The sequence below is a fragment of the Sorex araneus genome, chromosome 3 (assembly GCF_027595985.1).
Source record: "Sorex araneus isolate mSorAra2 chromosome 3, mSorAra2.pri, whole genome shotgun sequence".
NCBI classification, from domain to species: domain Eukaryota; kingdom Metazoa; phylum Chordata; class Mammalia; order Eulipotyphla; family Soricidae; genus Sorex; species Sorex araneus.
Genome location: NC_073304.1, coordinates 73,937,912 through 73,965,640, shown reverse-complemented (window position 1 = coordinate 73,965,640; position 27,729 = coordinate 73,937,912). Strand labels below are relative to the sequence as shown.

At 56.6% G+C, this 27,729-nt stretch overlaps 1 protein-coding gene across 1 annotated transcript; it reads right to left on the bottom strand.

Moving 5' to 3' along the window:
- On the bottom strand, positions 1-27,346 carry LOC101546803 (myosin-6). Its single transcript, XM_055130817.1, has 38 exons — positions 27,234-27,346; positions 26,079-26,291; positions 24,745-24,888; positions 24,400-24,556; positions 24,273-24,300; positions 23,695-23,806; positions 23,172-23,264; positions 22,152-22,215; positions 21,811-21,909; positions 21,263-21,366; positions 21,044-21,182; positions 18,290-18,558; positions 17,933-18,103; positions 17,196-17,505; positions 15,618-15,691; positions 15,296-15,383; positions 15,093-15,210; positions 14,864-14,987; positions 14,470-14,606; positions 13,430-13,685; positions 12,708-12,950; positions 12,360-12,536; positions 11,943-12,088; positions 11,679-11,769; positions 10,212-10,601; positions 9,467-9,593; positions 9,254-9,372; positions 8,253-8,449; positions 7,601-7,784; positions 7,169-7,334; positions 6,938-7,062; positions 5,270-5,578; positions 4,688-4,891; positions 3,631-3,756; positions 3,146-3,421; positions 1,490-1,585; positions 575-709; positions 1-82 (listed from the first exon to the last, which is right to left on the bottom strand). Exons 2-38 carry the CDS (start codon positions 26,277-26,279, stop codon positions 59-61), a joined length of 5,823 nt encoding a protein of 1,940 aa, XP_054986792.1. The 5' UTR covers positions 26,280-26,291; positions 27,234-27,346; the 3' UTR covers positions 1-58.
- Positions 27,347-27,729: the final 383 nt, after the last annotated feature.

Sequence of the window (27,729 nt, the reverse complement as noted above, 5' to 3'; positions counted from 1 at the left end):
CAGAGTGAGGTGTCACGTTTATTTGAGACTGACAACAGAATGAAGTTCCGGCACCCCATCACTCCTCGTCGTGCATCTTTTGCTGAAAAAAAAAAAAAGAGTGTGAGGGGCAGCTGGGAGCAGGGAGGAAATGCTGGCGTTCAGAACTCAGGGATCTGGGGCTGGAGCAATAGCACAGCGGGTAGGGTGTTAGCCTTGCACGCAGCCAACCCGGGTTCTATTCCCAGCATCCCATGTGGTTCCTCAAGCACCTCCAGGAGTAATTCCTGAGTGCAGAGCCAGGAGTAACCTCTGTGCATCGCCGAGTATGACCCCAAAAGAAAAAAAAAACCCTCAGGGATCTTGGGTTCCCATTTAGAGGTCTAGGGTGTGGGACCAAGCTCTGGAGAGGTTCCAGTCTGTAGGGGGCAGCTCTGAGCAGAAAAGCCTCTGGCTGGGCGCTATGGGGTGAGACTGAGAGTGAGGAGTGCAGGGCCAGAGGGGTGCTAATATGGGGAGGCCATGAGTGGGGGTGGGGTGGGGTGGGGGCTGGGAGATACAGCTGAGCCCCCCTGGAGTGGGGGAGGGGACCCACCTTGGCGCCGATGTCGCGGCTCTTGGCCCGCAGCTTGTTGACCTGGGACTCGGCGATGTCCGCCCGCTCCTCTGCCTCGTCCAGCTCGTGCTGCACTTTGCGGAACTTGGACAGGTTGGTGTTGGCCTGCTCCTCCTGCGGGGTCGGCACGGAGGGTGGGAAGGAAGTGAGGAGGGCGTCAGCCTCTGAGTCTGGGTGAGGGGCTTGTGTGAGGGGCTCAGCGCACTGTCTCACAGCCCCCCATCACCTGTGCTGGTGCCCTGCACGTGCCCTGTGGTCCCTGCTCACCCTTGTCCAGTACTCAGAGTCCTTCATGGCCACCGCCTGGCCCAGCCCTCTGGGAACTCTATGTGCAGCTGGGGCTCCTGCTGTTGCTTCTTTGCCGGGGTGCTCACCAGCACCTTAATCCGAGCTCCTCTGTCCACTCGGACGTCTCTCTCTGCCCTGAGCCTGCCTGGCTAGGGTCTTTCCTCAGCCATGTCCCACAGCTGCCTTCCACCCCTCAGCACTGTCTGGGGCCCAGGCCCTCCCGAGCAGCAGCCCTGCCTTTCCTGGGCTGGCTGATGCGCGCATTCCTCCTGGCCTCCGTTTCTGAGTCAAAAAAGCATTGCTTCCTGAACTCGGAGTCTGATGCCGCTCTGAGCACACCCGAGGCCCATAACAGGGACTGGCGAGTTCGAGGGGACTGCGGGGCTGGAGCAAGAGCCCAGCGGGCTGAGTGCTGGCTTTGCAGGCAGGAGTTGACCGGAGCTGGCTTTCACTCCCAGCACCACAGGCTCCCTCAGCACCCACTTCTGCACTTGGTGTTGGAAGTGGTTCTGGTGTACCACCAGGTGAGTCCCCCAAAGCAAAATCCAGTGAATTGCAAAGGCTTTGTCTCGGCGCCAGGCTGGGTGGAGAGAACAGTGAACTCACCGCCTCCTCGGCCTGCCGCTTGTACGCCTTGACCTTGAGCTGCAGCTTGTCCACCAGGTCCTGCAGCCGAAGCAGGTTCTTCTTGTCCTCCTCGGTCTGGGGTAGAACGGCAGGAGAAGCAAATGGGGAGAGGAACAAGTGAGTCATCATTCCCTCCTTATCTTTCTACTCGGCCCCCAGCTTTAGCCGCCCCTCCCACCCACCCCTCAGGGGCCGGGTCCAAGAGGTAGTTAGTGTCCGACTACCTCCAGAGACCCACGTCTCTGACATGACATGTCTGGCAAAGTGGCCAGTCCAGGTTCTCCATCTGGGATCTAACAATCAACCACTGACTGAAAGTGGAGAGCAGGGCATCGGGGTTGTACAGAATGATTCCAGCTGGCCAGGCAGAGACTAGAGCTGTTTCAGCTCCAATATGGAACCACTGAGATCCATCGATGACTAGTTCTACAGTGACCAGAGGCTTATGAGGAACGCAACATGAAAGGATATATTTTTTTTTTCATCACAGATCAGATCATCCCATTCTATCATGACCCAGTATTCTTTTTTTTTTTTTTTTTTGCTTTTTGGGTCACACCCAGCAATGCACAAGGGTTACTCCTGGCTCATGCACTCAGGAATTACTCCTGGCGTTGCTCAGGGGACCATATGGATGCTGGGAATCAAACCCTGGTCGGCCGTGTGCAAGGCAAATGCCCTACCCGCTGTGCTATCGCTCCAGCCCCATGACCCAGTATTCTAATACATTATTCTGGCCCAAATTGTAAGCGCCAGGATCTCTGGCTGTAACACCTCTTGATCATAAGTATCTCGACACCACTGTGCAAGCTAGAAGGCTATTTCTACCTAGGGCCGCCATGAATTTCAAGAACCAGATCTCTATCTATTTTTGGTGTCTCTCCTATCGAAGTGTCAAGTGGACAAATACCCCCATTTTCTGTCTTTCCTTCCCAGACACTTTTCCTGTAAAAATAACAGGTCGGAGCCCAAAGCTCTGAGCTATGCAGCTAGAGGTCTGAGAACATTCTTGGGTCTTCTTTCATGAAGATTTATCTGTGGCTCAGGAAATAACACATAAGACCAGAGTCCGGCTCAACTTCCCCACCCCCACGCTTATCCTTAATGGGCAGCAATATGTCCCTGTTCTCAGGCAGGAAAAAGGTGGGAAGAGTTCTGACGCCTTCCTGGTGGCACTTCAGGTTAGCAACAAATGAAATAAAGTGGGTCAATGCTGGTTATAAAAGCTTTCAGGGGCTAGAGAGACATAGTGCGTAGGGTGCTTGCCTTCGACCGGGATTGCTCCCTGGTACCCCATATAATCCTCTTGATCATCACCAGGAGTGCTCTCAGAGCACAGTTAGTCGTAAGCCCTGAGCACTGCCAGGTGTGGCTGAAAACCCAACAAAACAAAGAGCTATTGGGAACTAGAAGTCCATTCTTGCTATACTAGAAAAAAATAATGAAAAATACAGAGGAAAAAAAAATCCAGCCAAATTGACTCCAGAAAAGGTAAAGAGAGCTGATCTAGGAGCAGGAGGCTGGCTGGCATTCCTGGCAGGTGGTGCTGTCTGGGGTTTGCGTGGGCTCAGGGACTCGAGCAGCCCTTGCCTCACTGACCCGCTTGCCCTGCCCCCAGCAGCTGCCCCGGCGCACCTGGTAGGTCAGTTCCTTGATGCGACGCTCGCTCTTCCTCATGCCCTTCACTGACTCCACGTTGCGCTTCTGCTCCGCCTCCAGCTCATTCTCCAGCTCCCGCACCCGGGCCTCCAGCTTCTGCAGCTGCTTCTTGCCGCCCTTGAGGGCGATCTGCTCGGCCTCGTCCAGCCGGTGCTGCAGGTCCTTGATGGTCTGCTCCATGTTCTTCTTCATGCGCTCCAGGTGCGCGCTGGTGTCCTGCTCCTTCTTCAGCTCCTCTGCCATCATGGCGGCCTGGCCACAGGGGATGGGATTGAGGAACCCGGGCCTCCTCTGGCCCAGCATCTCTCCCCCCCCCCCCCGCCCCATCTCGGTGTTTGCTCCCTGAGGCCCTGGCACCCAGGCCACTGCAGAGTCAGCCCAGTGCCATCACAGAGGCCAGCTGGCCCCCGGGCCCTGCGCGGTGTCTTTAGGGGACACGGGAAGCACTGGCGCCCACTCACGTCTGTGATGGCCTTCTTGGCCTTCTCCTCGGCGTTCCTGCACTCCTGCACGGCCTCCTCCACTTCCGACTGTAGCTGGCTCACGTCTGACTCCATCTTCTTCTTCTGGTTGATGAGGCTGGTGTTCTAGATTGGGATAAAGAATACGATTGCATGCATGCTTTGCTTCCTGATGTTTCCGGATCGCATGCACCTTTACCTAGAGAGAATGAAAATAGTCATGAGAACATGCCTCTATTGTTCTAACTTTGTACCTACTTTCTCCCTTTCCACGAAAGTAGGCATGTTCTAGACATTAAACCAAATATTATTCAGTTCTGAGAAAAATATTTTAAGCAGCATAGATCTGCATTTCTACTCCTGAACTCAGGCACCAAGTTTCTGTAGGAGCATGGAAATATTCCAAGGAAAATGTGAATAATCTTTTCACCATATCCAGGAAATACTTAGAAAGGATAGAGCGGGAAAAGGAAGAGAGAAGTCAATGGATGACATATTAGTAGGAATATATACACAACGGGAATATATATTCCAGCTTAATATCTTGGAGCAGTGCATAAAATTTCAATGTAGACTATAACTGAAAACGTGTGGATGGAAGGATAGAAAACTGGGTTTCCTTTGAGAATATGGTTTTCAGGCCAGTGTCATTGTGTTCCCTTAAGCCTCTAAAGCTGAACCCTGCAGAGAAAATTGGCTTCTGTTTTATCCGTCAAGGATACAGGCTAACAGTGCTCGTTCCACCGCTCCCGGCTTTGTGACTGGTCGACATGACCAATTCATCATGGAAAGCGTGACTTTTAGCCTCCTGACCAAGAGGTGGCTCTGGGGGCCCTGACTAACAGATGGGAGTTGGCCTGGGAGATGAAACCATTTGCAATCCTGGACAGACAGGCTCACTCAGATCTATCTGGCTCAGAACATCTGCAGATGCCTGCTCAACAGTTCAGCAGTGTGTGTTCGTGTGTGTGTGTGTCTGTGTGTATGTGTGTGTCTCTGTGTGTGTCTGTGTGTGTCTGTGTGTCTGTGTGTGTATGACGTGGGTGGACTCCCTCACCTGCGAGTGCAGCAGCTGCACCCTCTCGCTGGTCTCGATCAGCTCCTGCTCAGCCAGCTTCCGCGAGCGCTCCGTCTGCTCCACCACGGCCCGCAGCTCTTCCAGCTCGGCCTGCAGCAGGTTGTTACGACGCTCCACGATGGCGCAGTTCTCCTTCAGGTCGTCGTTGGCGTGGACCGCATCGTCCAGCTGGACCTGGGTGTCCTGTTGGGGGGCGGGAGGGGAGGTGGTATACAGAATCCTAGACCGCATTCCATGAGGGTCTCCTGTTGGCTGGATCCCATCTTTACAACCCCCTTGCTCCCAGCTTTGTGACTGGTCTACATTACCAATCCACCATGGGTTGGTTCATGTTAACATGGATTGGCCCAAATTAACTGGAAGGAACAGGGCCTGTTCCCTCTTTGGTACGCCAGGTTTGGAGGCTGCCTGACCTGGTCCGTCCTCCTTCAGACCTCACGTACAGGAGCTACATGGCTCCCACTTGCCCATATATGTTAATACAAGAGCCTTTTTTCCTGGCTCTCATCATTCCTGGCAGTAACGCCATTCATTCCTTCCTAAGGGTGCTTGTTCCTTCACCTTCAGATGGGCTTGGGCATTCTTCAGGTGCTTCTGGGCCTCTGAGGCCGTCCTGTTGGCTTGACTGAGCTGGATCTCCATCTCGTTGAGGTCGCCCTCCATCTTCTTCTTCACCCGCAGGGCCTCGTTGCGGCTGCGCGTCTCCGCATCCAGGGAGGTCTGCAGCGAGTCCACCATGCGCAGGTGGTTGCGCTTGGCCTGCTCCATCTCCTCGTCCTTCTCTGCCAGCTTGCGCTCGATCTCCGCCTTGATCTGGTTGAACTCCAGCTGGGCCCGCAGGATCTTGCCTTCCTCATGCTCCAGGGAGGCCTGGGAGGGGTGGGGGGGAGGGTTGGGGGTGGATGGTTAGGGCACAAGGTTCGGTGGAGTTGGAGAGGATGTGGGGTCACTAGCCAGGATTATGGGCTGGAGAGAAAGAGCGGGGACAAGAACAGCAGCTGAGAGCTGCCTTCCAGGTCTCCTGGATACTGAGGGAGGGGCAGGGAGGATATCCTGGGCTTCCCTGTGGTCAAGGGAATGGTTTAGCAGTCTCAGTTGCCAAGTCCATCCAGCACCAATATTACAGCAAGCCTGCATACAGAGGCTTTCTTTCTTTCTTTCTTTCTTTCTTTCTTTCTTTCTTTCTTTCTTTCTTTCTTTCTTTCTTTCTTTCTTTCTTTCTTTCTTTCTTTCTTTCTTTCTTTCTTTCTTTCTTTCTTTCTTTCTTTCTTTCTTTGTCACACCCAGCGATGCACAGGGGTTACTCCTGGCTCTGCACTCAGGAAATACTCCTGGCGGTGCTCAGGGGACCATATGGGATGCTGGGAATTGAACCCGGGTCGGCTACATGCAAGGAAAACGCCCTACCCATTGTGCTATCACTCCAGCCCCAAGGAAGGACTTTTCTAACCCAACTATGAACCTTCATATTCATTTCTGGTCTCTCACTTTAAGATGGAGGTTTGAGAGAGAGAGAGAGAGAGAGAGAGAGAGAGAGAGAGAGAGAGAGAGAGAGAGAGAGAGAGAGAGAAGCCCCAAGCCCAGGGCTATGTTAGGTTCTTTAAAGTAAAGAGTAGGTAGGGGACTGGAGAGATAGTACTGAGTAAGGCTTTACATGTATCCAACCCAAGTTCAATCCCTGGCATTCCATATGGTCCTCTAAGCAACACCAGGAGTGATCCCTGAGCATAGAGACAGAAGTAAGACCTGAGCACAGCTGGGTGTGCCCCCCCAAAACTAAACAGAAAGAATACCATATATGTGTATATCTGTATATACACATTATGCTTCAGAGTATTACCTAATTTAATATTCAAAATGGTATTGCATAAAATCTTATGAGGGTTAGTCCCATGTTATGGATGAGAAAATGGAGACCCAGGGAATTAAGAAATGTGCCTGAGGCTGCAGTTGAGGACCTGATGCCAAGTCCAAGGAATCCTGGGGCCCAGGTTCCCAGGCACTGCCTGAGGTGTTGCCAGGACACCCAGTTTCAACCTCACAACCCTCCTGTAACTTCCTCTGTGCAGACTGTGGCTTTGGTTATGGAGGGTGGGTGGTCATGGAGGGTGGGAGGAAGGAGTCAGTGCTTTTTGTTTTGAGGCCAGGGTCACCTGCAGGTTAGACAGAGATGGTCAGGGTCAGCGAACAGGGAAAGGGCCAAGAGGGTGCAGGCAGAGCCAGCCTCACCTCAGCCTCCTCCAGCGCCGACTGCAGCTCCATCTTCTCCACCTCCAGCTGCTTGCGGACCTTCTCCAGCTCGTGCACGTTCTTGCCGCCCTCCCCCAGCTGCTCCGTCAGGTCAGAGATCTCCTCTGCGGGACACAGGGCCAGAAGCTCACAGCCCCGCCGCCCAGCGCTCTCGGGCCCCAGCCCCCCGCGCCCCGCCAGCGCCCCCCACCCTGCCTGCCCGCCGCGCACCCTGAAGGTTCTTGTTCTCCCGCTTGAAGGTCTCCAGGTGCTCCAGCGACTCCTCGTAGGCGTTCTTGAGCTTGAAGAGCTCGGTGCTGAGCGAGCGAGCCTCCTTCTGCGAGGACTCGAGCTCCGACTGCGACTCCTCGTACTTCTGCTTCCACTCGGCCAGGATCTGGGGGACACCCAGGTTCAGGTGCTGTCAGCAGGCAGGTGGCTCTGGCCCGCCCCTGCCCCCAAGACTCATGATGGGGTGTGGCCTGTGGTGGCCCCGCCCCACGCTGCTCTGACCACGCCCATGCCCACCACCCGACCACGCCCACACTACCATCTGGCCACGCCCATTCCAATCATGCCCTTGCCCTGAACAAGGCCACAATCTGGCCACGCCCACATCACCCTGGCCACGCCTCACACCTCTAGCCACGTCCCAAAGCCCACCTTGTCAAAGTTCCTCTGCTTCTTGTCCAGGGCGGCAGCGGCCGCGTTGGAGCGCTCCACATCCACCATGAGGTCCTCGATCTCATTCTGCAGCCGGTGCTTGGTCTTCTCCAGCGAGGAGCACTTGGCGTTGACCGCCTCCACGGCCTCCTCTGCATCCTGCAGCCTCTGGGCCAGCTTCTTCCTGCCCGAGGAGGTTGGGGTGTGTGTGTGTTATCTGACTCTACCTAGGACATTTTGGGACCTTGGGACCGCCCTCTCCCCTGGACCTGCCCCCCTCCCCACAGCTCCTCAGCAAGTGGCCACACCGCGGCTCCTCCCTACATGCAGTGGCACCTGGAGGTGTCCTCTCCCCACCCAGGCTGATCGCTGGCAGCTCCTCTGACCAACAAGCTTTTTGCTCGTCTTATACGTGAGCGTCAGGTATAACCCGGGCCAAAAGCTCGCCCGTCACAGGAAGTGAATCAGGGCCAGGTGGAGTCCACACAGGGCGAGTGCAGGATGCAGGCTTTAAGTCTTTCTGTTGCTCACCATGTTGATGCCACATGTCTTCCAGCCTGTGAGTCTCCCTCCTGAGACCCTGTGCTATACCCACCCTCACGCCTCGCGTGCTTCCCTCTCCCCTCGACAGGATGCCTTCCTGTGGACTCACTTGGCCTCCTCCAGCTCCTCCGTCCTCTGGATGGCGTCCGTCTCATACTTGGTCCTCCACTGGGCCACCTCGGAGTTGGCCTTGGACAGGACGCGCTGCAGCTCGGCCTTGGCCTCTGTCTCCTCCTCGTACTGCTCCCGCAGCAGGTCGCAGTCGTGGCGGGCTGACTGCACTGCGTGTGCCAGGGCGTTCTTGGCCTGTAGGGGGGCAGGTGGGGCGGGCTCAGATCCCAGGAAGCTGGGAGGGGGCCCTGCTCTCTAGCTCTTTATTGGATCTCTTCACTCAGCCAAGTCCCAGCCTCAAACTTGGGGTGGTAGTGTGTGGAAACCCAACCTCCTGGTTTCCCACCACCTCCTCCTGAGGTCTTCCAGGATTCAGGGGACACTTGCAAATGTGGGGGAGATCCTCTTGCAGTTGACTTGTTCAGGGGGCCATACTGGGAGGTGATAAGGGGTAGCTCCTGGCTCTGTTCTCAGGAATCATTTCTAGCAGGGATCGTGTGGAACATATTTTGTTTTTTTTTGGTCACACTCAGTAGGGCTTATTCCTGGCTCCGCATTCAGGAATCACTCCTGGCAGTGCTCAGGGGACCATATGGGATGCTGGAGATTTAACCCAGGTCCTCTGCATGCAAGGCAGGTGCCTTACCTGTTGGAATGTCTCTTTGCCTCTCCCTCCCCAATCTTTTTTTTTTGTTGTTGTTGTTGTTTTTGCTTTTTAAGTCACACTGGGCGATGCACAGGGGTTGCTCCTGGCTCATGCACTCAGGAATTACTCCTGATGGTGCTCAGGGACCATATGGGATGCTGGGAATTGAACTTGGGTTGGCAGCGTGCAAGGCAAGCACCCTACCTGCTGTGCTATTGCTCCAGCCCTCCCCCACCCCAATCTTGTTAGTTTTTCCATGGTAGGTGCCTCTTTCTGAGCTCCAGGCTCTGTATCTAACCATGAGACTCTTTGCCCCCCAGTCCAGGCCACTGTCCCCCGCCCGTGGGCCTTACCTTGCCCTCCTCCTCCAGCTGCCTCTTGAGGTCCTCCATTTGCTGGGTGTAGGAGAGCTTGCCTCGGGTCAGCTGCGAGATCAGTGCCTCCTTTTCCTCCAGCTGTCGGGACAGTTCACCTGGAGGTGGATGGGAATGAGAGTGCAGGGGGTCACGAAGGGGGGTGCATTAGGTCCTCGCCCAAGGTGGGTGTTGGGCTGAGGGGGCCCCCACCATTCTCCGTCTGCAGCTTGGCTCGCTGGGTGGTGAAGTCGTTGAGGGAGCGCTGGGCCTCCTCCAGTTTCACTCGGTACTCATTCGCCTGGTCCTCCAGTGTCCGTGACATCTTCTCTAGGTTTGCCTTTGGTTGGTGTGGGAGACGGAAAGGGTGAATGTGGGGGTGACCAGGGAAAGGAAGGAAGGACCCATGTGGGGAGTGTGCATAGAAAGAGGGTGCGTGGTGGGATGTGCTGGAGGAGTGCAATGTGATGGGGGTGCAGAGGAAGGTTGGATCTGGGTGAGAATACGGGGCTGGCGAGCATGCTCTGTATGTGGGAGATCTGACTTTGGGCTCTGGCACTGCAGGGCCCCAGAAGCAATGAATGAGCTGGGAATGCCCCCTCCGAAGCTAAAGAAGGGAGGGAGAGTGAGGCGGCCAAGCGGGTAGAGGGGGACAGGCTGAATGTGGATGGAGGGAGTGAGAAAGAGAAAAGACAGACGGGAGAGTGGGAGCAAGGTGCACCTCAAGACTGTGAGGGAGAGGGGGTGGAGTGATAGCACAGTGGGTAGGGCATTTGCCTTGCACCCGGCCAACCCAGGTTCGATTCCCAGCATCCCATATGGTCCCCTGAGCACTGCCAGGAGTAATTCCTGAGTGCAGAGCCAGGAGTAACCCCTGAGCATCGCAGGGTGTGACCCAAAAACCAAAAAAAAAAAAAAGACTGTGAGGGAGAAGCTGGAGGGGGTGGGGACCGCCCACCTTGGCCTTGATGATCTGCTCCATGTTGGAGGTGACATCGTCCAGCTCCAGCTTGAACTCGCTCTTCTCCTTCTCCAGCTTCTGCTTGACGCGCTGCAGGTTGTCGATCTGCTCGCCCAGCTCGGCCACGCTGTCGGCGTGCTTCTTGCGCAGGGCGGCGGCCGTGGCCTCGTGCTGCAGCGTGGCCTCCTCCAGGTCGCGCCTCATCTTCTGGAACTCGGCCTCGCGCTTCTTGTTCATCTCGATCTGCGCGGACGTGGCGCCGCCGGCCTCTTCCAGCCGCTCGCTGATCTCCTCCAGCTCGCGGGACAGGTCGGAGCGCATCTTCTCCACCTTGGCCCTGGCGGTGCGCTCAGCCTCCAGCTCCTCCTCCAGCTCCTCGATGCGTGCCTGGGCCGGGACACCGCGGGGAGGGCTCAGACCCGCAGCCCGGCGTCTGGCCTCGCAGCCCCTCCCCCACGCTCTGGACCATCTGGGGTGAGCATGCAGGTCCTATAAAACCCTCTTCTCAACCAGGAAAGAGTCTGCGCCCCTGGGGACATCTGGGCCCTGTCTGGAGACCTTTCTCTGGCCAGGACATAGGAAGGGGAGATTGCTACTAGCATTTAGATGGTGTTGCTGTGGGGCTGGAGAGATAGCACAGCGGGTAAGGTGCTTGTTCAGCACGTGACCAACTGGATTCAATTCCCTGCATCCCATATGGTCTTGCAAGCATCATCGGGGATAATTCCTGAGTGCAAAGCCAGGAGTAACCTCTGAACCTCATTGATTATGCCTCCTTCCACCCTCATCCCCCCCAACCCCCATAGTGCTGCTATCTAAGATGCACAGAACATTCATAGGAATGTGGTTGAACTGAAGCTTTAGGGCACTTGAACTACATCTCAGAGCCAGTCCAAGCAGCTGCAGCCCTGAACTCTGACAGGCTGTGCTCAGAGAGATCTATTTAGATTCTAAATCTCAGCGTCAGGGCTGGTGGGGCATTTGCCTTGCATGCATCCAACCTGAGTTCTAATCCCTGGCATCCCATATGGTCCCCCAAGAGCTGCCAGGAGTAATTCCTGGGTGCAGAGCCAGGAGTAACCCCTGAGCATCGTTGGGTCTCACCCAAAAACAAAACAAAACAAAACCCAAAAAACCCCTCAGTGTTCCCAGAGTCACTCTGCTCTGTTACCCATAAGGCAGGGAAGTATTTGTTTCCTTTTCTCTCTCTTCACTTTTGGTTTTGGGCCATACCTGGGGGTACTCAGGGCTTACTGCTGTCTCTGTGCTCAAGGATCACTCCTGGTAGAACTAGTGGGACTTTAAATGATACTGAGGAGGGAGGTGTCGACTCCTTGCTCCTATCTGCTTGGTGAGGTCTGGGCCCATGGTGTCTTTGGACTGGAGTTCTAGATTGTTCTAGAATCAGATGCAAACCCCCTCAGCCTGCCATGTTTCTCTCGGCTGTAGTGGACAGAACATCACCTGATTCTCTTTCAGTTTCTTCTGCAGCTGGAGGGCCAGTGCCTGCTCATCCTCAATCTTGCTGTTCTGCTGATTAATGTCAAACTCTTTCCTGAAGGAGAAGCGGGGAGGGGAACAGGCTTTCCTCCCTGGCCCATTCTCTGGTCCCCCCACCCATCCACTGGAGGATGAAGGTTAGAGGGCTGTGGCCGACCCTTCCCTAGGGTGCCCCACAGCTGGTGGGGGCACCCCGATCCTCCCCTCCCGGGTCCTGCAGACACCTACTTCTTGAGCTTCTCTTCCAGCTGCTGCTTGTCATTCTCCAGGTCCATGATGCTCTCCTGGGTCAGCTTCAGGTCGCCCTCCAGCTTCCGCTTGGCTCGCTCCAGGTCCATGCGCACCTTTTTCTCCTGCTCCAGGGAGCCCTCCAGCTGGGGGCACAGGGCAAGGGGCGGTACAGGAAACATGAACGAGGTCCCTGGGCGTGCCCTCCCGCTCCCTGGGAACTCAGACATTGCAGACTGGAAGTCAGCCCCAAGGGCTCAGTCTGCAGGAAGCTGAGGGGTCAGAGGTGGGGGACGGGTCTCAGTGGTGGGGGAGTCTCAGAGCTCCTTCTGGAACTCAGGAAGCCCTGGGCGGGGTGGTGGGTGTGGATGAGAGGGGCTGACAGGAGAGAGGGGGTGCCTGGAGCTGGTCACTCACATCGTCCACCTGCTGTTCCAGCTTGACCTTGGACTTGGTCAGTGTGTTGACTTTGTCCTCCTCAGCCTGGAGGTCGTCCAGGGCCTGCTGGTGGGCCTCTTGCAGCGCTTTCTTCTCTTTGGTCAGTTTGGCGATGATCTCGTCCAGCCCGGCCATCTCTTCTGTCAGGTTCTTCACCTGTCGCCCAAGCACCACCCCCCTTAGGGTCAGAGGGCACCGGCCCGGGACCCTGGGGGCCTCCGAGGCACAGACCGTGCTAGAATGGGATCCTGGAGCAGCCTGGCCAGGGTCAGGTCTGTGTGGTCAGGGGGCCCTGGAGCCCGGTGGGGGGTGCTGGGGGCACCTCACCTTGTTCTCTGTTGCGTGTTTCTCCTTCTCCACCTTGGCCAGCGTCAGCTCCAGGTCATCGATGTCCTTCTTGAGCTCCGAACACTCATCTTCCAGCTTGCGCTTCTTGGCTGTGAGCTCGGCGTTCATCTCCTCCTCGTCCTCCATCCTCTCGGTCATCTCCTTCACCTTGGCCTCCAGCTGGATCTTGCTCTTGATCAGCTGGTCGCAGCGCTCCTCTGCATCATTGAGATTGTCTTGTTCCTGGGAGGTGAGGACAGGGGAGAGAGCTGGTAATTTAAGAGATGTGGCCTTTACTTATTTATTTTTTAAATTTTTTATTAGAGAATCACTGTGATGTACAGTTACAAATTTATGAACTTTCGTGTTTGTATTTCACTCATACAGTGATCGTTTACCCATCCCTCCACCAGTGCCCATTCTCCTCCACCAATGATCCCAGTATCCCTCTCACCACCCCCACCCCATCCCGCACCACCTCACCCTGCCTCTGCGGCAGGGCATTCCCTTTTGTTCTCTCTCCTTTTGGGTATTGTAGTTTGCAATAGAGGTACTGAGTGGCCTTTGGGTTCGGTCTATGGTCTACTTTTAGTTGAGATATGGCCTTTAGAGAGAGCGGAAGCTTGGAGACTCTTAGTGCCTGGAGATGAGGTGGGCCATCAACCTCCCAGGGGTTGGAAGGGGGGAGGGGGCCAGGTGAAGAGCGACCCCAGGAGCCTCACCGCCTGCACTTGGAGCTGGAGGTCGTTCTTCTCCTGCAGCAGAGAGACCATCTTCTCCTCCAGCTCCTTCCGCCGAGCCTCGGACTTCTCCAGTGTATCTTTGACACGCCCGAACTCCTCCTTCATGTTGGCCATCTCCTTCTCCGTCTCGGCACTCTTCAGCAGCGGCTTGATCTTGAAGTAGAGCTTCATCCAGGGCCAGTTCTTGACTCCCATGAAGGCCCGGATGTTCCACTGGATGACCAGCAGGGCGTCCCTGGCAGGAGACACGGGCAGGGAGAACAGTAGAGGAGCATGTCCCAACCACGGGACCAAGTCACTTTCCCTAGCCAGCTCCGCAAATACACGTTTAAGGTTCAAACATATTGTACCATATAGCTCCCTCTTTTCACTGCTCCGTAATTTTGGAATGTCTACACTTCCAGTCCTTTGGGGGCTTAGAATTTGTGCTGTTTACAGGTAGGCGCTATTTTGACCAAGGTGGCCATGAAGATTATTTTTCATCTCACGTTGAAATGAGGTTTCTCTGTGGCAGTGTCTCCCAAGTGGGATTGAAAGACAGCATTCGCTCCCCCTTAACTTGAAGCCAAGAATTGTTTTCTGCATGTCTATAAGCACTGGGCCAGACACCTTAGATTTCATCAGTCTGGTGTATGGAAAGGGATTTCACTTGATTCCCAACATGCAGTTGCCCATTCAGAATATACATACATTTAAAGGAATCAAAAGTCTGGGGGGCTGGAGCAATAGCACAGCGGGTAGGGTGTTTGCCTTGCACGCGGCCGACCTGGATTTGAATCCTATCATCCCATATGGTCCCCTGAGCACCACCAGGAGTAATTCCTGAGTGCATGAGCCAGGAGTAACCCCTGTGCATCGCCGGGTGTGACTGCCCCCCAAAAAATAGAATCAAAAGTCACGTGCTCAGGCTAGCTGGTGAATGGGGGGGTCCAGAATATGGACTCAGCGTCTCGGACCCACACTGGGCACTTGCCTGCCTGCCCTCTCTGGGGTCTCCTGTTCCTCTCCCTCTCACCTACCTGCGCTCCAAGATCTTCTTGAACTCGATGCGCATGAGCTGGCCCCGGGCCTGGGCCTGGATGCGGGTGATGATGCGGCTCAGCCTCTCATCCCGCATCTCCTCCAGCAGCCCCAGCAGCCCCGCCTTGAAGAACACCTGTGGACAAGAAGGCCACGGAGGGGCCGGAGCCTCAGAGAAGGGGAGCCAGGGCTGAGAGAGCAGGCAGGAGACCCTGGGCTGGGGGAGGGTCTCCGGGACCCAACACCGGCAAATTCAATTCCTGAGAGTAAACCATGAAACACCAGGCTGATCGGAACCCTGAGTTCCAGCTTTGGGCTTGATTCCAAGCTCCACCCTCTCAACTTCTGGTGACTCTACCTGGTGACACCTTCACCCCGGTGCTCAGGACTGACCTTGGTGTGGCCGAACTTGTACTGGTTGTGGTCAATGTCCAGTGAGCCCAGCAGCTTCTCGGCCCCTTTCTTGCTGTCAATAAACTGGCCCTCGGGGATGGCGGCGGGGTTCAGGATGCGGTACCTGCAGTGTCCAGGAGTCCCTCAGTGTCCGTGACTCTGCCCTCCCAGCCCTGCCCCAGACCCCCCGCCCCGACTCAGCCCTGCCCTGGGGCCGGCCCTGACCCACCTCTGGCGGAAGTCCCCGTAGAGGATGCGGTTGGGGAAGCCCTTCCTGCAGATGCGGATTCCCTCCAGCACGCCGTTGCAGCGGAGCTGGTGCATGACCAGGGGGTTGTCCATTACCCCTGCATGCAGGGAGCAGGGAGGGTCAGCCTCAGGATGCATGGATGCCAAATGCCCTCCCCAGGCCAGTCCCTTCTGTGTGCTCACCTGGAGCCTTCCGCTCATTGGGGATGAGGCAGCGTACAAAGTGAGGGTGGGTGGTCTTCAGGTTGGTCATAAGCTTGTTGAGATTCTCCTGAGGGTAGGTGAGAGTGAGGACCGTTACCGCAGTCACACGCCCTGCCTCTCAGTGAGTCACTCAGTGGAACCTCAGGCACATAATGATGTGTGATGGCGGAAACTCAGACTTGTCTACACAAAAGGAACAGGAACCTTCCCTCCCCAAATTCAGAGCATCAGGTTGGGGTGATGCAGCTAGGGGCTGAGTGGGGCTCCCCATCCAGTCTCAGGCAGCCTGGGCTCATCTTACCCGGTGGAGCGCTGACACTGTTTGAAAGGAGGAGCCCTTTTTCTTGCCTCCTTTGCCTTTCCCGCCACTGTCTCCTAAACACGAGAGAAGAACAAGTCATAAGGAGAGGGAGGAGCCCTGGGCAGGGCCAGGCTCTGCCACTCATCCTGTGACATTGGCCCCTTATGCTCCAAGTGCTGGCGTTTCCATGAGGTGGCCAGGAAACTTGCTCTGGGTGGGAGGCCAGGTAAGATCAAGCAGAGCCACAAGAGCCAAAATCTGGAAACACCTCAAGCATGCAAGAGCAGATGACTGGACAAAGAAACTGGTAAAGATACCCAATGGAGCAATGCTTGGGAATAAGGAAAGATGAAATCCTGTGACTCAGTGGATGGAACTGGAGGGCATCACGCAGCGTGAAGCTGGCCAGGAGAGAGACAAATACAGAATGATTTCCCATATGTGAAATATAAAGGGCTGGAGAGATAGTACAGCGGTAGGGCGTTCGCCTTTCACGCAGCAGACCCGTGTTTGATTCCTCCGCCCCTCTCGGAGAGCCCGGCAAGCTACCGAGAGTATCTCGCCCACACGGCAGAGCCCGGCAAGCTGCTCGTGGTGTATTGGATAAGCCAAAAACAGTAACAATAAATCTCACATTGAGAGACATTACTGGTGCCTGCTCGAACAAATCGATGAACAACGGGATGACAGTGACAGGGACAGTGAAATATAAAGAATCGTGGTAGGGAATAACAAATGGCCAATGTCAGCAGAGCCAGAGAACTGTTCTACAGAGCTGGGCTTACCAAGGTGGGGAGTTGGGGTCTGGTGGGGGACACTGAGACCATGGCGAGGGATGTGGATACTGTGGCGGAGGTGTGGGGTTGGAACACTGGATGCATGAAGCTCTATTATAAATAGTATTGTAAACTACAATGTCTCAAATAAAATGAAAACAAAACAAACAAAAAGATCAAGCATGGGGACTGGAGAGATAGCACAGCGGGTAAGGCATTTGCCTTGCATGTGGCCAACCCGGGTCCGATTCCCAGCATCCCATATGGTCTCCCGAGCACTGCCAGGAGTAATTCCTGAATGCATGAGCCAGGAGTAACCCCTGTGTATCACCAGATGTGACCAAAGAGAAAAAAAATCAAGCATGAGGGACACATTGGGCATGCATCAAGGTGGGCACTGGGGTGATATGGGGGCTCTTCTCCTGCACTTCAAGGCCCCCCTTCCTTTTTACACCTTCCCAGTTCCTGCTTTTCTTCCACGTCACCTGCATTTCAATCCACACCTTCCCCTTCTCTGACACAGATGCTTATTTGCTCCTCTCTATACTGAGGGAGTCTCTGTGGCCCGGTTAAGTCTCTTGCATGCTGGGCCCAGCGCCCCTGTGAAGGCCCTCCCAGAGCCCCCAGTCTGGAAAGGACACAGATCCACACAGCAAGACCCACGACATAGAGCAGAGCTGGTGTCCTGTCCCTGGGCTCACTCTCTGAGTCCTGAGCTTGCAACGGCTCCCTGACCCCTCCGCACACCCCCACCCCGGCCCCGCACCTCCCGCAGAGCTCTGGGCGGCTGAGAGGTGCTCACCTGCATCTGCAGAGGCGTAGGAGGAGAAGAGTGTGGCCATGAGCTTGAGGGAGGACTTCTGGTACAGGCCCACCACCGTCTCGTTCAGCGGGTCTTTGTTCTTTTCCAGCCAGCCCAGGATGTTGTAGTCCACGGTGCCCGCGTAATGCACCAGCGAGAAGTGGGCCTCCTGCTTGCCCTTGACGTTGCGGGGCTTCTGGAAGTTGTTGGACTTGCCCAGGTGGTTGTCATACAGCTTGGCCTTGAAGGTCATGTCGGAGGCCTTGGGGAACATGCACTCCTCCTCCAGGATGGACATGATCCCCATGGGCTGGGGGCAGAGGGCGGCAGTGAGCATTTTCCCGAGGTGGGGGGGCATCTAGAGGTGCCAGTGAGCATGCTTCCTGTGGGAGGGGGCATTCCCTTGGGGTGTGGATGGGCGCCCCTCTGCCTGGAAAGGCACCGACCATAGAAGACTGCACTCAGTGAGGTCCCCACACGCTTTCCAGCCTCAGGTCCATGAGATCCTCACTCTGATCTCCCTGCCCACCTGTCCCCTTGACTGGGTGTCCCTGGGGCCACTGAGGGCAGGGAGTGGGAGGCCGGCTCCCAGAAGACTGTCCACACTCTGGCCCACCCCCTCCCAGCACAGGGCTCTGAAGTCTGGGATTTGGGGTCTCTCTCTCATCACATTGCACCCCCACACACAAGGCCACCCTCTTCCTGTGTGGGGGAGCAGGCAGGCAGCAGGGAAGCACCTTCTCGATGAGGTCGATGCAGGCCTGCAGGTCCATGCCGAAGTCGATGAACTCCCACTCGATGCCCTCCTTCTTGTACTCCTCCTGCTCCAGCACGAACATGTGGTGGTTGAAGAACTGCTGCAGCTTCTCGTTGGTGAAGTTGATGCACAGCTGCTCGAAGCTGTTGAACTGGGGGGCAGAGGGCTCGGTCAGGGGGGCTGGGGACGTGGGTGGAGGAGGGGGACCAGACAGTGAGGGAGAACATCCCCCTAAGGGAAGCGAGGGGGCTCCCCTCGGTCTCCCTCCCTCCCTCCCTCTCTGCACTCCCGAGGCTGGCCCAGCGAGTTCACAATCCCCCTCCTCGGCCTCACGCACATCGAAGATCTCGAAGCCAGCGATGTCCAGGACCCCTATGAAGTACTGGCGCGGCTGCTTGGTCTCCAGGCTGGCGTTGATGCGCGTCACCATCCAGTTGAACATCTTCTCGTACACGGACTTGGCCAGGGCGCCGATGGAGTAGTACACCTGCTGCACGCTCTGCCCCTTGGTGACGTACTCGTTGCCCACCTTCACCCGGGGGTGGCACAGCCCCTTGAGCAGGTCAGCCGAGTTCAGCCCCATGAGGTAGGCGGACTTGTCGGCGTCTGGCAGAGAGGGAGAGCAGTCAGCCACCATCCCTGCCCTGGGCCAGAGCTCCCGGAACATCAGGCCCAGGCCACCCTCAGCCATGGGATGTGGAAGGGCTGGAAGGCCACAGGGCTCTGGGTGGGGGGCGGGGGGAGAGGGGTCCCGTGAGGAGTGTGTGCCAAGTGAGGCTGCGTCCTGGGTCCCTCCGCCACACATAGTTCCCTCATTTTGCCGCCTCTTCATGTCTGCCAGGGGGGTCTCGTGGCCAGATCCTTCATGACGCTTCCCCTAAACTTAACCCCGTCTCCTACCCTTCTCGGCCGTCCAGGTCTGATAGGATGTGTGTCCTCTGCCGCCCACCTTTCTTCCTCCCCAGGGCTCAGACACCCACCCTCATGCCTGGGCTGACCTGCAGGGCTGGACAGCACCCCACCCTCCAAACCTCAATCTCTCTAATAGTCCATCTGCAACCCACCACCCAACAGAGGCTTTCTCTCTCTCTCTCTCTCTCTCTCTCTCTCTCTCTCTCTCTCTCTCTCTCTCTCTCTCTCTCTTTAAAGATTTTTTTTTTTTTTTGGTTTTTGGGTCACACCCCGGCAATGCACAGGGGTTACTCCTGGCTCTTCACTCAGGAATTACCCCTGGCGGTGCTCAGGGGACCATACGGGATGCTGGGATTAGAACCCGGGTCGGCCGCGTGCAAGGCAAACGCCCTACCTGCTGTGCTATCGCTCCAGCCCCTCTCTTTAAAGATTTTTAATTTAATTTTTATTTCTATAAAGAGTTCACAATATTTGATTACATTTAATATTTGAACACTAATTCCACACCACCATTACACCTTCCCACCACTATATTTCGTACATTTTCTTTCCTTTTTTTTTTTCTTTTTTGGGTCACACCCGGTGATGCACAGGGGTCACTCCTGGCTCTGCACTCAGGAATTACCCCGGCAGTGCTCAGGGGACCATATGGGATGCTGGAAATTGAACCCGGGTCAGCTACATGCAAGGCAAATGCCCTACCCGCTGTGCTATCACTCCAGCCACAATTTTGTATTTTTTCTTATGAATAAACCAATGAAAATGATCCAAAAAATTTCCTTAGAGGAGAGTGAAGATTGTTGTATTTCACCCAGGGACCATTAATCCCTTCTATAAGAGATTACTAACATGTTGTTAAAGGTTGAGCCTTGTGTGCTTATATATATATATTACATATATATTTACAAATATATAGCTATAATATATATAAACATATTTCCCTCTGAGATTGGTTGAACACGGGCTCTCTTTAGAGGGGATTTTGTTGCCGTAAGCTCAAGAGATGCGTGATCATCGACTTCTGCCTCCATGAGGCCCAGGCTTGGCATTTCAGTCAGGCATGGAGTGGGAGTCCTTGAAGGAATGTGCTGGGCGTTGGTCTGGCATTTGATGCCTTCATATCCCCTGCACTGGGTTTCCAAGGGACAGGAAGGACTGTTGCTCCATTTCACAGGACCCTACACCGAACCCTAAGCCCCCTACTCTGCTTCCTCCCAAAGAGAACATACAGCAGAGAGCCTGGGGAGGGGGTTCTCCAAAGTCTGGGAAACCCTTGCTGCATTCATGATGAGATGCACAGTGCTTGATAAGCCACAGCCAGGAGGGAAAAACAAAACAAAACAATGAAACCAGGGGCTGGAGGGGCTGGAGCAATAGCACAGCAGGTAGGGCATTTGCCTTGCATGCGGCCAACATGGGTTCGATTCCCAGCATCCCATATGGTCCCCGAGTAACACCAGGAGTAATTCCTGAGTGCATGCATCAGGAGTAACCCCTGTGCATTGCCAGGTTGACCCAAAAAGCAAAAACAAAAACAAAAACAAAAAACTCCCCCCCAAACCCCTTTTTTCCTCTGCTTGGTTGAGAAGTTGATGGCATCTCGAGGTGACTTTGTTTGCCTTCCTTGTCCATGTCCCTGTACCTTCACTCAGCCCCAGTCCTCCACCCCACACGTCCCAGGCACTCCCAGAGCCAGGCAGAGAGAGCCTGGAGTCAGAGGAGGGGGAGACAGGTGGAGGGGGATGGCGAGTCTGCCTCTGTGTAAGACCTGCCCTCTGACCCCTGCTTCTCATGCTTCTGCCTTTCTCCCTCTCTGTGTTAGCAACCCTGCTGCCAAGCTAGTGCATGAAGACTCATGGAAACACTGGGGCCGGAGTGGCAGTACAGTAGGCAGGGCATTTGCCTTGCACATGCCGACCTGAGTTTGATTCCCAGCATCCCAAACAGAATCTACTGAGCACCACCAGTATATCCCTCCGTGCAATGCAGAGCCAGAAGGAACCTCTGAACATGGCTGGGTATGACCCAAAACTGAACAAATAAACAAACATACAGAAGAGTCATGGAAACGCACCACTTTTGGTGGCATCCCAGGAACCCCTGGCCTCCAGGGAGCCCCCTGTCCCCCCCCACCCCCAGTACCTCTGGCCCCCAGAGTGCCTCCCTGGACCCTGCCCACCTTCCGTGCCGTCGGGCTCAGCCTGCTCCTCCCGCTGCTTCTGCTTAAACTTCATGTTCCCGTAGTGCATGATGGCGCCCGTCAGCTTGTAGACGCCCACCTTCTCCTCAGGGGTGAAGCCCAGCACGTCGAAGGCGCTCTGGGACAAGGCAGAGGATTGGAGCAGGAGGCCCAGCCGCCCCGGGGCTCCCCGCCAGCCCCCACTGAGTCTTCACTCACATCCGTGGCCAGGAGCTCCTCGGAGTCATCGATGGAGGCCACGGTCACCTCCCCCTGAGACACGAAGGCATAGTCGTAGGGGTTGTTGGTGATGAGCAGCATATCTGTGCAGGCAGGGCAGGGCGCAGGGCACAGGGTGGGGAGGGGGGGCACACGGAGGCGAGGGGCCGGGGAGAAGCGGGGAGAGCAGGCAGAGAGGAGAGTCAGCACAGATCAAGGCGGGGCGTCCAAAAGAAATGAAGAAACGTAGGGGAGAGGGCAAGAGGGAAGAATGGGAGTCTCGGGGAAAAGGGAACAGGGAGGAGACGGGGTGACCCTTGGGGAAGGAGAACCCACAAGGCAGAGAAGAGAAATAAGGTGGAGAAGGAGCGGAAAGGAAGCAAGAGGCGCCACAGGCAGTGCCCCGGTGGGGAAGGAAGAGAGCCCTGGGGTGGATTTGGGGAGCAGAGGTGGGCAGGGGTGCGGGGAGGGGAGAGTCAGACCCAGGAGGGTGCTGCCTCCCATACCGGCTTGGGGAGGGAAAGGGGGGGTGGCCCCGGCCAGCTCACCCAGCAGCTCTGGCTTCTTGTTGGACAGGATCTGGTAGAAGATGTGGTAGTTCCTCTCAGCTTTCAGCTGGAAGATCACCCGGGACTTCTCCAGGAGATCTGAAAGGCGGAGAGGGGAGGTAGGTGGTCAAGGAGGAAAGTAATGGCACGACAGAGGGGGTGCGTTAGCGGTGGGCGGGGGTTGGTGGCGGCTTCTGCTGCCAGTGGAAGGGGCTCACCAAAAGGGGCAGTTGAGGAAGGAAGGATGTAAAGTCAAGAGGTGTATGGGTGGCAAAGGAAGGCAGAGGGAGGGCTGGGGGCAGGGTCCCTGCTGGAGGGAAGGCAGAGGGGAGGGCACTCACAGGTCTCAATGTCCGCAGATGCCAACTTTCCAGTGGCTCCAAAGTGGATCCTGATGAATTTCCCCTGTGAGCCAGGAGACAAAGAATGAGGGAAGGGGCCAAGGGCACAGAATGCAGCCCTTGGGTCTCCACACAGCCCAGAAGCCCCGGAGAGTTCTGGAAATGGAAGTGACTCTTTGGATTCCCTCTTCGGTATCAGTGAGATGGGAAAAGGTGCCCCCTGCTTGCAGGAGGAGAAAGCAGGGCACAGGAAAGAGCCCAGGTGGAAGGAACCTGGTGGACGGCTGCCCGGGGCCCTCTGAGGGCACCTCCTGTCCCGACCACCTTCCTCCTCACCAGGAACGTGACTCAGAGCCCTGGGAAGGGAAAACCGGGTGCCTGCGCACATCTCTGCTCTCCTTCTGTCTCCACGGTGGGAGGCGTTCAGAGGAGTGCTAAAGAAAACGCTAGCATGACTGAAGTCCGCAGTGTTCCCTGGCTATGGAATGAATGAATAACCAGTGACGCTCATTCTCTTTTCCTGAGTTCCCAGAACTTGGGGCCAGAGTGAGTCGGGGGCTTGAAGCGAGTGAGTGAGTGGGTGCATGTGGGAGGGTCTTAGTGAGAACGCTGCTATGGGCGCTTGCCTCGCATGCAGCCGACCCAGGTTCCATCCCAGAGACCCCCTAGAGTTTCCCAAGCACCTCCAGAAGTGCTCCTTGAGCACAGAGCCGGGAGTAGTTAGTCCTGAGCACCACCGAGTATGACCCAGAAACAGAGAGAGAGAGAGAGAGAGACAGAGAGAGAGAGAGAGAGAGAGAGAGAGAGAGAGAGAGAGAGACAGACAGACAGACAGAGAGATAGAGAGACAGAGAGACAGAACCTATTTATCTCCCAGGCCAAGTTTAGCACTGTCAACTGGAGTTGGGAACCTGCTGACGAGACCTCCCCCCCTTCTCACCACATGCCCCCCGCTCCCGACGCTTTGTCCAGCCCACAGGAGCGGGAGCAGGTGGCTGCAGTCACGGACACTCAACTCACAAAGCGGGACGAGTTGTCGTTCCGCACGGTCTTGGCGTTGCCGAAGGCCTCCAGGGCGGGGTTGGCCTGGATGATCTGGTCCTCCAGGGTACCCTGGGGAGGGAGCAGAGCCCAGGCTTCACCTTCAGTCCACCTCCAGGGGGATGTGGGAGACAGACGGGGCCACCGTGGTTCTGTGGGGCGGGGTGGGTTGTAGCCCAGGCGGTGCCCAGATCCCAGGGCTGTCTCTCTCTTTATTTTTGTTTGTTTGCGGGCCACACCTGGAAGTGCTCAGGGGTTACTCCTAAGTCTGTCCTCAGGAATCACGCCTAGCGTGCTCAGGGGACCGTATGGGAATCCGGGGGTGGAACTCGGGTCAGCTGCATGCAAGGCAAGAGCCCTCCCCGCCGTGCTCTGGCTGTGGCCCCAGAGCTGTCTCTTTGGCCCAGAAGGCCTTGCCCTGGGCTTAGTGGCGCTGTCCCCAGGGCTCTTCTAGGAGGGTGTGAGGTGACAGGCAGCTGTCCCCCGGCCCTGCTGTGTGTACCTTGTTTGCACTGGCAGCGTCCTTCTTGCCGCGGTCGCCTATGGCTGCAATGCTGGCAAAGTACTGGATGACACGTTTCGTGTTCACAGTCTTCCCTGCCCCGGATTCTCCGCTGGAGGCAATGGGGAGCTTTTAGGACCCGGGTCGCCCCGGCTCACCGCCAAGCCCTCCTCCCTCCAGTCCCGACTGAGACGAACCGCCTTGGGCAGAGCCCAGCTCTCTGCAGATCTGTCCCATCAAGGCTCACCCCAGCATTCTTTTTTTTTTTCAGGGGAGGGGTGTTGGCCACAGCTGGAGGTGTTCAGACTTTACTCTTGGCTCTGTGCTCAGGGGCTACTCCTTGCAGTGCTTGGGGGCCATATGGGGTGTCGGGGAATCAAACCTGGGTCAGTCGCATGCAAAAAATGCACCGGAACCCCTGCACTATCTCTCCCACTCTGCTGGTATTCTTCCCACGAGAGCTCAGCACCCCCACTCCTGCCAGTCACAGCCGGAAACCTCCTGTCCCCAGGACCCCGCCCCCCGGAATGAGCCGGGGTCTCCCCAGGCCCCTCTGGGGGTGAACAGGGCTCACTCACGTGATGAGGACAGACTGGTTCTCCCGATCTAGGAGAGAAGAGGAAAGGCAGAAGGATCAGGCCTGAAGGCTCAGGCCCATGGCGGCGGGCGGCGGGGAAGAGCGAAGGGCCCAGGGCCTGGCCTCACCCGTCAGCATGTACTGATAGGCGTTGTCCGAGATGGAGAAGATGTGGGGTGGGGCCTCCGTCCTCTTCTTGCCCCGGTAGGCGGCCACCACCTCCGCATTGTACACCGGCAGCCACTTGTAGGGGTTGACGGTGACGCAGAAGAGGCCCGAGTAGGTCTGGGGTGGGGAGTGGGAAAGGAAGAAGGAGAAAGGAAGGTGACCCCGGGGTCAGAGAGCGCCCAGCAGAGAGAGGAGGGCAGGGGTGTCTCTGGGGCCAGCCAGTGGCTGCACACGGAGCCTCCTGGGGTGGACCTGGACACTGCTGGGCGCCAAGCAGGCCGGGGCCGTGCGCGGGGCGCACTCACGTAGATCATCCAGGAGGCGTAGCGCTCCTTGAGGTTGAAGAGCACGGCGGGCTCGTGCAGGAAGGTCAGCATGGCCATGTCCTCGATCTTGTCGAACTTGGGCGGGTTCTGCTGCAGCACCTGGTCCTCCTTCACGGTCACCGTCTGGGGTGGGAGTGCGTGTGGGCAGCAGCGTGGAGATGACCATGCTCCTGCTATCCCTTCGCCAGCCTCGGCTACCCACGGGCCTTCTCCCAGAGCCCAGGCCCTGACCTGGCCTTTCTCTCCTCGCTCCTCTCTCACCAAGACTGGGGCCCTGGAGGGGGTCCCGGGACTGACCATCTCCCAGCATGGGGACTCTCTAGGGTATCTGTGCCTGTTCTTTTGTTTGCTTTCTGGCTCACACCCAGCGATGCACAGGGGTTACTCCTGGCTCTGCACTCAGGAATCACCCCGGAGGTGCTCAGGGGACCATATGGGATGCTGGGAATCGAACCCAGGTCAGCCATGTGCAAGGCAAACACCCAACCTGCTGTGCTATCGCTCCAGCCCCTACCACCAGCCAGCTCTTGCTTTAAGTGTCAAATGCAAACTCAGAGGGGCTGGCCGCGTTTCTGTCTGTTCCCACTCCTGACTCTGACCCCTGGGTGGTGCCTGGGGCCGTTGGTGCCCAGAGAAAGCCTCAGCCTCAAGGCTACTGGAGAAGCATCTCATCCATGGCCCTCATCCACTGCGTGTGGCTTGGCGGCACTGGCAGTGGGCATGCCCTGATCGGACTCCCAGAGCCGGGCAGCCAGCACACACATATATGTATAAAATCCACAGGGAGCCATGGATCGAGTCACCAATCGATCGTTTTTCACAACTGCTAGCAAGCAGCAGGGCCAGGGGTGAGAGTGCTCGTGGGCTGGGCCTTGTCACCCTCCCTCAGCCCCGTGGGAGGCCGGCCACGGGGAACATGTGAGCCCATGGCTCTGAGCCACGGTGAGTCCACAGCTGGCCTGAGGGACCAGGGTTAGGGGCTTCTGGGAGCCCCTCACCGACTCGGAAACAGACACTCTTAGGTCCAGGTGAGGGGGCCCTGGGAGAATGGGGAAGGGGGCAGAGGCACAGAGAGGCGGGCACTCGAGAGCTTCCTGTGCTGCTGCTGCCTGTGACCCGGCCCCCCTTATCTGAGAACAAGGCTGGCTGAGTCCCCGCAGGGGCTAGGGGGTATATGCAGTGGAGAAAGTCACGGTGGGCACTGAGAGACGGGCGTGTCCTGCACCCCCACCGGCTCTCCCGCAGCCAGTGGCACCACCCATGTACCTTCCCCTGAAGACGCCCTCCCTTGCTGGGCCCAGTGTCCTGTGTACCTTGCCGTTCTCGGTCTCGGCAGTGACCATGCCGCCTTCCCGGGACTTGATCTTGGCCTTGACGTACTCCTCTTTGTCATCGGGCAGGAAGCACTCGGTCCGGATGTCGAAGGGCCGGGTCTGGGCCTCCAGCCGCTCCTGCTCAGACTTGCGGAGGTACTGGGCCGCCTCCCCAAACTCGGCCATCTGCCCGTCGGACATTCTGCCGCTTTTCTGGGCGGAGATGGAAGGACTTGGGCATCAGTGGTGGCATGGCCCACCCTGTCCTGCCTCCCCACCATTCCTCTCCCGCCCCTCCTCCCACTGCAGTCTGAGAAGGCCGCAGACCCTGCTGCTCAGCCCCATGGCCAGCAGCCGGGGGCCTGTCTTGTCCTGATGGGGAGGGGAGAGGGGTCTGCATGGGGGGGGTCTGGAGTTTGCTAAGGTGTGTGTATGTGGGGGGGGGGGATATTTCCTGATCAGCTCAGAGGAGAGAAAGACAGAGACAGAGAGAGACACACACAGAGACAGAGAGAGAGAGAGAGAGAGAGAGAGAGAGAGAGAGAGAGAGAGAGAGAGAGAGAGAGTAGCTCTTGGTCCCGTCACCCAGCTCCCCAGAGAAGTTTGGTCTTCTGTCTACAGAGAAAACTTGGTTGTGTGGTGGTTGGAAAATTTGAAATCATGGTGGTGGGAAGGTATAATGGTGGTGGGATTGGTGTTTGAATATTGAATGTAATAAATTATTGCGAACAACTCCATAAAAATAAAATAAAATACACACTAAACAAAAAAGAAAGGAAGAAAGAAGGAAAGAAAGAAAGAAAGAAAGAAAGAAAGAAAGAAAGAAAGAAAGAAAGAAAGAAAGAAAGAAAGAAAGAAAGAAAGAAAGAAAGAGAGAGAGAAAGAAAGAAAGAAAGAAAGAGGGGCTGGAGAGATAGCACGGCGGGTAGGGCATTTGCCTTGCAAGCGGCCGACCCGGGTTCAAATCCCAGCATCCCATATGGTCCCCTGAGCACGGCCAGGGGTAATTTCTGAGTGCAGAGCCAGGAGTAACCCCTGTGCATCACCAGGTATGACCCAAAAAGAAAAAAAAAAAAGAAAAAGAAAGAAAGAAAGAAAGAGAAAGAAAGAAAGAGAAAGAAAGAGAGAAAGAAAGGAAACTGGGCTGGTGCTCACCTGGTTCCTTCCTCACAGAGAATCCTGAAGCGTCTGCACCGTGGCGGGAAACTGGCAGAGAGAAGAAGCCAGGAGAAAGAAGTCCAGAGGCCAGGGCAAGGGAGGACAGCCTGTGACCCCACGGAGAGCAGGACAGGCAGGAGCAGGGCCAGGACAGACAGGAGATGAGGGAATGACTCGCTTGGGGCGGGCAGAGCAAGATCAGAGGCCAGAGCAGGACCAGAGGCCAGAGTGGGACGGAGGGCAGAGGCGGGGAGGATGGGGACCGTAGGGAGGCGTGGAGGCAGAGGAGAGAAGCGGCTTGGGCTCCCCCTCAGACTCAGGGACGTGGGGAGCTGCAGAGAGGTTCCTGCAGACCCCTACGGCCTGTCGGCTGCATCCCCCCTCCCTGGGTTCTGTGCTGGCCACCCCCTCTTACCTGGTCCGGAGGAGCGTCTGCATGTGTGCGGGTGTCCCAGCCCTTTATATGTCACTGCTGCCGCCCCCGCCCTCTCGG